We start from the raw sequence: 11,188 nt of genomic DNA, 5'->3' as shown, positions 1-11,188 counted from the left end.
TCTCATTGTCACACTGGTATTTGTATTCAGTGGCAAGATGATCTCAAACCACAAAGCTGTATCCAGATCTGAGCTGGATTTCACATACCTCAGAGTTCAAAGCTCTTTTGGATCAGTGGATTGGCTTCATGCCTGTCTCTAAATCAGCACAGGATATTACAACAATTTAAGTTCTTTCAGATGGGCTCTTCTCTTAGTCAGGATGGCCATTTAACCAGGACTTTAAGTTTCCCATGGGGTATTTCAACTAAATGGTTTCTCCGCTATGTGATATGGGCAGGTATGAAGCAGGTGGGTGATCATTGTATCTCAGGCTTCCAGTCTCATCACAAATCACCCTCATTCTGGATGACTGTCCTGGCCCAAGTGAGAACCAAGGACTATAACCTGCTTTTCTTGCTGAAAGAAGAGACCCAGCCAGCTCTCATCTTTCACTGGTGTGTTAGAGAGCAGTATGTTGATGGAGATCCTCACTGTACAGGCAGTGTCTTTTGAATGGAGGGGTCCAACAGCTGAAAACCATCTAGGGTTCTCTGTCTTGTCTGAGGAGGAGCTTATCACTCTCCAACCAAGCATGGGAGTAAAACACCCCAAAGAAGGGTCTTGGGGAAGTTGAATCCCCTACCAACAGATATTTGAGCTACCAGGTCCCTGCCCCCTGAAATTTCTGTGCCACCCTATCTGGCCCCCAAACATATCAGAGCTAGAATGCTTCTTACCCAGAGATATTGGGGTCACAGTCCAGGACACCGTTTTTCTTCCATTCACACAGAGACAATAAGAGTCCTCTTCCTTCTCCACAGGGGTAGCTCGGAAGTCGGCAGATGAAGCCAGTGAGATGCTGACCTGTCAATTGTCCAGAGAGCTGTCATCAGGGAGGGGGCCAGGGAAATTAGTAGTAACTAGAGATGCAGACAGTACGGCAGATGGGATGTGCAGAGAATTGGGCAGAACAGGGTTTGTGGTACTATAAGGGACAGAGGGGGTTGAGGGAACACATGGGTTTAGAAGTGTAGATGGTTACAGGGGTGTAGAGATTTGGAGTTACAGGGCTTTGGGGTGCTTGGGAGTTATAGGAGCATAGAGGCTTGGGTGCACATGTTTTTGGGGAGGACGGGGCTGCAGGGAGACCGGGGGCTAAAAAGAGCTACAGACACAGGAGTTTGTGAAGCAGAGAAGTGTGGCCTGTGGGTTTGGTTGCACGGGGATGGTGTGAGTGTCTCTTACCCTGATGCAGCGGGTCAGGTAATTGAAGACAGTGGCCTTTAGCGTGAAGGCCTCGCCACGCACCACGGAGTAGGGCAGGGTGAGCTCCACGAAGAAGGGTTGGAAAGCTCTGAGGGACGCGGTTGGGGACAGGCCAAAGCCAGTGTCACTTGAGGTGCAGAATGCATTAGCTTTCCATTCTGTGATGGTATCAGGGATTGTCAAGGGCAATTCAGCACTTCCACTGGAGCTGGTGACAAAAAGAGAGATAGGATCGTGATCACAGCCTGGTCAGACACTGAAGGAAAACCCAAGTGTTCCGGAGAGTGATGTGGGGAACTCAGTAGATAATGCTCTCCCCTCTGAGTCCACACTGAGCTCAATGCTCAAGTCTGATGCAGTGCTTCAGGGAGTGATGTGGGGACTCAGTAGGGGGTGCTCTCCCCTCTGAATTAGCACTGAGCCCATTGTGGTGGGAGGTGTTGTGCCAGAGGAGGTGCTGTCTTTCAGATAACACATACAGCTGATATTTTGACAACCTGTGATAATTAAAGACCCCACAACCCTTTTAAGAAGAAGAGGGGGGCTCACCCTGGGTCATTACAATCCAAATGCTTAGATTCCCCCTGCAATTTCAATTGGAAATGGGGCTCTTTTTCACTTTCCTTTCTAGATGTTAGTGCAGTGTTGTTCTGCACTGTAAACATCTGCCATTGGGGAACAGCCCGCAGGTGGCTGAGTGATTTCTGCACACACAGAGTTTGAAAAGCACTTTGGGATGATGAAAGAGGCTCAGTAACCATCAGGAATTCATATTATCATCACAAAAAATAAGGGAATGTTAAAACAGCAACAACCAGCTACTCACGTCAAAGGCACTAAATCCCAAATCCATGTCTCTGGGAAATACTTTCGAACTGTCTCCACCGCTGCTGGAAGGGTCTCAGCCATGACAGGGTAACCTGAGTCCAGTACCCTTGCGTGTCCTGGGTGGTGTGAGTACAACTGATTAACATAGATATAATGCACCAATACCAGCCTGATGCTTCCATCTCTGAGGGTAGGTCAACACTGCCGCTGGAGGTGTAATTTCCAGCTTGGGTAGATGTATGTACACTGCACTACCTGTGATCAAGCTAGTGTGCTAAAAATAGAAGTGTAGCAGTGAGGGCATGACAGGCTAGCCTCCCAAGTACATACATAGGGTCCCAACCCCCCATCCATGCTGCAACAGCTACACTTGTCTTTTTAGCGCACTAGCTCTTGATCAAAGCTAGCATGTGTGTGTCTGTCACACCTGGAAATTACACCTCCCACTGCAATTTAGATACACCCTGGGACACTTTCCCCTCCAGCTACACTGGTGCAATCAGACACCCAAATCGGTTGTGGTGGGCAGGGTGGGAATGGAAAGTTCCATGTCTGAAGCATGTTTGAGGGGTCACATCACAACTCCAGCGTGTCATTTTCTGCTCCACCATCACTGCGAAGCTCCCAGCCTTTCAAAGGATCGGCCTTAGAGCTGGTCACAACAATTTTCTCAAAGATTTTATTTTGACTCAATGGAAATTCTCATAAAAAAACTGTTTCCATCAACAGTTTCTGGGGGGCGGGGTTGTTGGAAAACTGAAAAAAAAAACACTTTTTTTATTTTGGATGAAAATTTTAAAAATCCACAAAAAATATGTTTAAAAAAATGATGTTCCCATTTTTCCTTATTTTTTCGTGTGTGGAAAATAACAGCCATTTTTTGCACACCTGTGTATTAGTATTGTTAAACTAGGCATTAGAGTTATAAAAATGTGTTCAGTGTTTAGACTTTACGGAATCCTTGTAAGCAGCTGGAGGCATTAATCTCACTTATAATATCGTATCCCATGTTCTAAGGTAATATTTAGTGTTTGCTCTGTAACTGTGAATCACCAGACAGAAAAGAAGCATCGAGTGTGAAATGCCAGTCTGACACAAAAGGCGGCCCATCAACACCAGACAAACCATTGTGGAACATCAGTTGATTGTTCCCCCTCCACCAAGAAGAGGAGACGGGCCACTGAATTACTCCCAATGACTGAATTTGCAACTCAGAGAAGGGGCAAAGAGACAAAAAGCCCTAATAAGGAGGAACTGTATTTTTTATGCTGCTTGGAGTCTGAGGGGCAAGGATCACACAAGCAAAAGATCCCCAGTGCTTGGCCTGGATTAGCCCTAAAGGTTATATAGATATTGCTTATCATAGAGGCTACTATTACCATTTGAACAGGACTGGACTAGCAAGAGGTTGCAGGGCAGGACTCAGGGGCATTGGCAGAGCTGTGTGGGGAGCCCAGGACTGGAAGAGCAGAGGCATCAGAGTTTCTGTCTACAATATGTTTAACTAGCCAGATCTATTGGCACCTCACCACTATTTATTTATTTGGATTTATAATACACACAAACCCCCACCAATCCAGTGCTCTAGGCTCTTTCCCATACATTGAAAATGTACCTCTGAAAATCAGATATACACCAATTAAGAATCTCTCCTGCTGGTGGGAAATGTTCAAATCCATCACCAAGCAACAAGAGGCCAGGTGTTTCCAGACTACCCACCACTCCAAAAAACCCCACTTACTCTATGATAGTGGCAAACAATCCTTTTTTTTTTTGCCCCCTGTACAGCTATGGCATAAGAGTTAAGAAAATCTTTATATTGGAATTGGTCAGCTTCAACCTCTCTAATGTCTGGTGGCAGAGGCAGTCCAGAGCAGTGATCAAATGTGGGCAGATGATGGAGCAGCTGGGAGGTTGATAAGTATCAGAGGCAGCCTGGGGCAGTGGTCAGAGTTTTCTCAGGGGTCAGTAGCTGGAAGCTCCAATCCAAGGGGTCAGGTCAGTGCATCAGGGAGGCCAGACCAGGCGAGGCAGCAAGGCAGGGTCAGGCGAGGCTGTCCAGGCAGCAATCAGCAGGCAATGATCTGTTGCTCAGACAGCTTCCACTTCCTGGTGGGGCCTTTAAATAGCTCAGGTACTCACTGACAGTGCTGCCTGTCCATCCAATTGGAGGACCGGGGCATGGCTGCTGTGGGTTTGTAGGCCATTAGCACTAAAGCTGTTGGTCAGGGGCAGCAGCTAATGATACCACCTAAAGACCTGGGTTCACTATCAGGGTCTAACAACCTGGGGTCTATTGGTGCCATAACGTGCCAGTGGCAGAAGATCCAGGCTGAAGCTGACTAATTCCATCATCAAGATTTCTTCCTCCCACTTCAATTGTCCCTAATCATCCATAAACCATGGTTGTGACCCTGACCGACCAGGTGCCAGCTCATGCCAGATCCCCCGGCCAATTCATTTGTGGGTGAGTATAGATCAAAGTGATTGTTAAATGTATCAGAGTGTATGTGGTGTTTCAACTTCATGAAAACGAGTGGGATGTTACTTGCTTTGTTTTCACTTATCTGTATCCTGTTATAATGTAGTAGCAAACATTTACATTGTGTAAACCCAGTAACTAAATAACCCATCAAACAAGAAAGAAGCCTTGTGCAATGCACATGAAGAACTTTAACAGAAAAGTGCAGATTTCAAAGCAAGTGATCATTATGTGTGATGATCAGAGGTCAAACACTCTAAATGCATTCCGCACTCTGTCATCAAAGGAAAAACCCACGTGGGTAGTAACCGTGTCAGCTTGTTTTTTGGGAAAAGAAGCTATAAGTATGGATTCAAGGAAAGATCCTGCATCTCTGAACTGTTTGGACTCTTACAGGGAAGTGTGCCAGATGCGAAGCGGAGAGACAATCTGGGTACCCTGAAAAGACTTGGGAAACTGGCAGTTTATTACATCACTTCCACCATTTGGAATTACAGACTGTGACTCATCTATGCATATATTTTACCTGCTTTAACCTCTCAATAACTCTAATTTCCTTTTCTTAGCTAATAAACCTTCAGTTAGTTTACTATAGAATTGGCTACCAGCATTATCTTTGGTATAAGATCTAGGGGTAAGTGACTGGCCTCTTGGGACTGAAAGCCTTCTAAAATGTGAGGTGATTTTTGTATAGGTAACTTTTTATCACAAAGTTCAGTTTGTCTGGGTGGCAAGATAGACTGGAGAATCTAAGGGGATTGTCTGTGACTCCATGGCAAGATTGATATAGTGATCCAGGAGTTAACATTTGTCCCTGGCTTGGTGAAATCTAACTATAGAATACACCACCAGTTTGGGGGGTTGCCCTGTTTTCTGACAATCTGCCCTGAGGTAGACAGTCATGGTTGTGAGCCACTCCAGACAGCGTGACAATGATGACTCGGTAGAAAGCTGTGCTTGGGAAACTCTCTACTGGTGCCTGAGGATGGAAGATCATTGTAAAGTCTTAGTGAGCTACCCACAGATTTGTCTGCCAGCAGCATAATATTCTCCCTCAGAACTCCCAGAAACAATTTGGTTCCAATAACCTCCAAGGGTGAGGCTATCAAAGCAGGCCCCTCACTCTGTCAGGAGAAGTGTGCCCCAACTTCAAACTTCAAGACAGAGTGGTCACCTCATGATGTGGGGAAAACTTCCAAATGCTCAATCCACAACCCCAGTCCCAACACTAGAGCTAGCATGCGGCCAGCTATGAGCAACAGCGTTCACCCCAAAACACAGATACACTCTCTGCTCAGAACAGAATGCTTGTGAGGCCTTTGGCCTTTACCAGTTCTCCTGAGTGCTTGTGCTGATACCCCGGCTTCACTGTGAAATCCTTCAGAACTTCTGTAACCCCAAGCAACTTGAGGGAACTGGAGGCAATAATGTGGCTTTCTCACCTTGGAGTTTGTGAAGACCTTTAAACCCATTTCCTGTAGGGAAAAACCCAACACACATTTTGTTATTTATTTCTGTTGAGGTTGAAATTCCAGAACTGACACCAGTATTAGGGAGACAAGGTGGGTGAGGTAATATCTTTTATTGAACCAACTCCTGTTGGTGAGAGAGACAAGCTTTTGAGTTTACACCAATTGGCCCAATAAAAGATATTACCTCATTCACCTGGTCTGGGACCGACATGACTACAACACCACTTCATACACCAGTATTAGGGGTTTAATGAGCAAGGAGGAAACCTTGACACTTTTCCTTGATGGGATATGGAGCCTATTACCCATAGATAAGGCTATGATCTAGTCATGGAGGTCACAGCAGTCACAGATTCCATGACTTTACCGTCCCTCCGTGATTTCTACACTTCAGGAGGTGGAGGCAGGACTGTGTGACCCTGCCCTGTAGCTGGGGCTGGCTGCAACCAGGACCCTGCAGCCCCAGCCCTGTGGCATCCAGGCTTGGCGAGGGCTGCAGCCGGGTCTGTGTGCCCCAGCCTTGTGGCTTCTGCTGGGGGCTGCAGCCAGGGCCATGCACCCCTGCCCGGCGGCTGCAACAGGGGCCACGTGCCCCCCTTGCAGCTTCCCAGGGCCATCCGCCCCGCCAAACCCTCCCCCCCTTGCTGCAGCCAGTGCTTGGTGGGAGCTGCAATAGGGGCCGCGCACCCCTGTCCCGCAGCTGCGGCCAGCTCCAGAGCGGGGGCTATATGCCCCCCATGGATGCACCCCCCACTGCAGCCCCTGAGACTCCATTCCCCCTCCTACCTAGCCCTGCGCCCCCACCCCACCCCCGTTATTTTTAGTAAAGTCACGGACAGGTCACGGGCTCTGTGAATTTTTCCTTATTGCCCGTGACCTGTCCGTGTCTTTTACTAAAAATAACCGTGGCGAAATCTTAGCCTTACCCATAGAGCACAGGGTGACACTCAGTCTCAGGTCTGGGAGACTGGATGGCTCAAAGGGATAAGGGAATAGGATACAGGGTCCTTTTATCTCTAGGGCACTGGTTCCAATTTTCAATCCAACCCCAGGTCAGAGGTCGGAGTGAATCAGGGAATGGAATACAGTCTTATCTCTAGATGTCTGGTTCCAATCTAGCTCCAGCTCAGAGGGCATTCGTTAGTCTTGGGGATGGTAAGGGCACATGGATTATTTTGTTTCTAGTTCACCAGTTCCAGTCTAGTCTCAAATCAGCACTGAATCCAAGGCGTTCCTATATACTGGTCATTCATTGCTATGTGAAATGAGCTGGTGAGTATTAGGCCAGTTCTTAGTGGCTCAGGTGCCCCCCTTTACAAAGAACACCTTCACCATAAGCACTAACGCACCCCTTTTTAGCAGCCTTGGAAGAGAGGTCAAGGATTGAAAAGCCCATGAAGACAGCATTTGCCTCACCCTAGAGGTGCTCATACCTGATCTTTCCAGGTCAAAGCTGAAGCACATTGATGAGGGACAGTGCATGGTGGAAGCTTGCACCGCCATTGTACTTGCTCCAGATATAGCTCCGTGATCGGCACTCCAGAGCAGCTAGCCCTGCACCACGTGCCACTCACAGCAGGTTTAAATGTCCTCATCTCCCCACAGCCACAAGGACTGGATGAGGAGACTTTACCTTTAAGATGCTATAAGTGTCCTCTTCATCTGGCTCCGACACTGGAGCATAGGTGACTCCATTCACAATTATCTTCTCTGCGGCAATGCACTCCTCTTGGGGATCCATCGGCAGCATGTCTGCGCCATGATGATACCCCTGAAGTTCCTTCACTGGTAGCAGGTTATACACCTGGGCAAACAGAACTGTGTCACTTGGCCTCATCAGTACCAAGTGCCATGAAACACCGCTGGGGGAGACAGACAGGCAGAGGCAGACAGACGGATATATACAGAGAGAAGGTGGAAGTGATAGAAAATAAACCAAGAGCAGTAAATACACTACAGAGCAGGGAGAAGGAAAGAGGGAAGCTTCTTCTTTGGCTGAGGGCAGTTTGTTGCTCTGGCTATTATGATCAACTATATCAAAGTACCTGCTAAAGGCTCTAATGCTCATATCAATGGCCCTTCTTTCTTAGCCAGGGACTGTAACTTACTATATGTTGGTCAAATGCCTGAGACTGGTCTAGGCCTGTAGGCGCTTCACCAATATAAGTAAATAAATAAATGAATAATAGGCCCTGAACAAGAGAAAATCAGCAGCCCATTGACCAGGGCTGTTTCCAGACATGGTAGCATCCCAAAGAGGTTGAAAAAGTTCCTGCAATCTAAATGGTGCCCAGTTCTCTGCTTCTCACCTAGTGAAAGAAGATAAGATAAGGGCAGGACAGCATTAAGACATCCGCACTGACAGAAGGGATTTTTTTTTCCAGTAGATGCCACTCCTCAGCACTGAGTTGGTCTTGCCTGAACCAGGCTGCATCATTTTCTGCTACCACGGCCTCTAAGAGAAGACCAGCTCTTGCAGCTGCTGATCAATGGGCCAGGCTGGCACTTACAGAGCTGGGAGAGAGCTCGGCTTCAGGCTTCATGAGGAGGACGCTCTTGTCCACAGCACGGACGGCGCACAGGGAGCCTGGGGAGGCCCCGACCCGGAGGCGAGTGTCGGAAGCGGGGAGGCCCTTGGCCGGTAAGAAATGCAAGTCAACCTGCAACCCCAGAAAAGGTAATAGAGGAGCTACTTCTCCAGGTACCATCACACACTGCCCCGCAGCACAACTCAGTCCTGGAACTGCCGCACACAGCTCCTCCAATGCCCCTCAACCCTGCCCTGCAGCCCCCTGCTATTCCAGTGCTGGGCTCCCCACACAGCTCTGCCAATGCCCTCAGTCCTGCCCTGCAGCCCCCTGCTAGTCCAGTCCTGGGCTCCCCAAACAGATATACATTATTATCTACTGAAATTCAGTTACTCTCTAAGGTGGCATTGGAGCAATTGGTGCTTGGTAAATTCTCTGTTCACATTGATGACTCAGTTCATGATTTTATGGCTACCATGAACACCAAGACACTACCCCAAGTGGTTGCTGGCTCTGCTTGTACAGTGGACACACCCGTGCTCTCGGCCCAGAGCCTATGTTGCATCCTGAATATACCAGGAGGGATTGTGGGTCATCAGGGAGCTGATTTTACAGCAGCCCTGGTAAAATGAAGAACAGCCTAGGACCTGGATGCTGCAGATGGGTAATGGCTCCCAAGAATCCCTCCACCAGCTGGAAATTGCCAGAGCAGTGGTTTGAGCATTGGCCTCCTAAACCCAGGCTTGTGAGCTCAATCCTTGAGGGGGCCATTTAGGGATCTGGGGCAAAAAATTGGTCCTGCTAGTGAAGGCAGGGGACTGGACTTGATGACCTTTCAAGGTCCCTTCCAGTTCTATGAGATAGGTGTATATATCTCCACTCCAACAAGGCCCACTCCTCATTCTATCACCTGACAAACACTAAGCCCTCCTCTTGTTGAGTTTAGGCCAGTGATCCTCAATGAGGCTCTAGAGGTATTGGGAATACACTGAGCTACACAGGCAGTGATTTGGACCCATGTCTTCATTGGCTGATGAAGGCTAGCGGAGAAGGACTGGGGCCTGGTGGAAACTGTCAACCGTTCCCAGGCTGTCAGCTTCTCTTAAGGAAGCTACTGTGTGGCTGTCACTTGATGCTGACAATCTGGCTGACTGGGGCCCAGTACCTGTTCTTCCATTTTTTGGTTAAGATTATTGAGAAGGTTGTGGTGAAACAGCTCTCACAGTATCTAGATGCCTCAGCTCCCCTTGACACTGGCCAACCTGGATACAGACCTAGATCTGGTATAGTGACTGCACTAACTGCTTAGATAGATGATCTCCAGATGATGAATAAAGATCAGGGCCCAGATCCTCAAAGATATTCAGACCCCTAACTTCTATTGAAATTAATGGAAGTTAGGCATCTAAATACCTTTGATCTGGGTACAGGTGTCCAAGCGGATATTATCAACTACCTTTGATACCACTGATCTCAAAGGGGCATTCATTTGCCTGTGAACCCTAGGAGAAGAGCGGCAGCCCTTAGGTGGCTTGGTGCCTGTCTCTCAGACGGGTCCCCAAGGATAGTTTTGGGCAATTGCTCTTCCGCTCTGAGGGCCCTCTCATGTGGGGTTGCACAGGGCACATCTTGTCCTCTCTCTTCTTCAAAGAGTATATGGGGTCATTAGGAGGACATAGGCTATGGTCTTTCAACAGGCTGAGGACACCCAGCTCTCCTCTGTCTCATCCGATCTAGTCAGTGCTACTAAATGATTTACTGATTGCTTGATACAACATGTGGCTTGGATAAGGGTAGGCTGGCTGGAGTTCAGTATGGAGGAGATGAAAGTGATGCTGGTAGGATGGAGGGAAGCAGCCAGAAGATACAGCAAGAATTAGATCTCTCCCTTGAATGGAGGCTGTATGGCTGTTACCTGTCCTCCATGATCTGCACTGGTTGCCTATCAGTTAGTGGGCTGCGTTTAAGGTGATGGTAGTAAGCTAACTAGATTGTGACCTGGTTACCTGACAAACCCACCTCCCTTGCCATCCCACAGTGCCACAGTGGAGATCAGTGGAGGTGCTAGAGCTGGAGCCCTGTCAGTTTTACAAGGAGGGGCTCTTGGTAGTGTGTTGTCTGGGAGGACCCTTTGGCTATGAAATCACCTCCTCACCTCATCTGAAATACCACAAATTAGTTAATCTTAGGGCTATTTTTAATATATGGTAAAATCACCCAGAGCATTTGATGATAATGACTGTTTTAATGTTCGCAAATCTAAATAAATAGATACAAACAGCTGCTGCTCTCTAATCAATGACTTCAAGTGAATTGGGGTTTCTCAATCAAGACACCCACCTTATTGGCAAAGCAATTTTCGACCTGGAATTTGACTGAATCAGCAATAGGCTCCTGATTGGGTGAAATGGTGTATATGAGCATCTGTGGGTGAAATGGTGTATATGATACTGTGTATATGAGCAATATCAGACTCCACGGGGAGCATCAGTGAGAAGGTCCCATTAACTGGCAAATAAAACAAGAGAAAAAGGCTAAGTTACAGGAAGTTGGCTCCAGGCTAGGGCCCCACACCTCTCTTGAGTCTCTAGGCTTCCCTTCATGCCAAACTTGTTACAGCTGGGATTCCG

At 47.8% G+C, this 11,188-nt stretch overlaps 1 protein-coding gene across 1 annotated transcript; it reads right to left on the bottom strand.

The window, feature by feature from the left end:
- Nucleotides 1–606: 606 nt before the first annotated feature.
- LOC122173349 (alpha-2-macroglobulin-like) lies at nt 607–10,982 on the bottom strand (the record flags this gene model as incomplete). The annotated part of the gene is made up of 7 exons (XM_065580098.1): nt 607–846; nt 1,228–1,456; nt 2,075–2,192; nt 5,889–6,033; nt 7,664–7,834; nt 8,541–8,690; nt 10,899–10,982. Coding segments are annotated over 7 exons (1,122 nt in total), but the record flags the coding sequence as incomplete, so codon positions are not given.
- Nucleotides 10,983–11,188: the final 206 nt, after the last annotated feature.

This window comes from Chrysemys picta, unplaced genomic scaffold, assembly GCF_011386835.1.
Source record: "Chrysemys picta bellii isolate R12L10 unplaced genomic scaffold, ASM1138683v2 scaf1571, whole genome shotgun sequence".
Lineage (NCBI taxonomy): Eukaryota > Metazoa > Chordata > Testudines > Emydidae > Chrysemys > Chrysemys picta.
The sequence above is the reverse complement of the archived record's forward strand: the minus strand, read 5'-3'. Positions and strand labels throughout refer to the sequence as shown.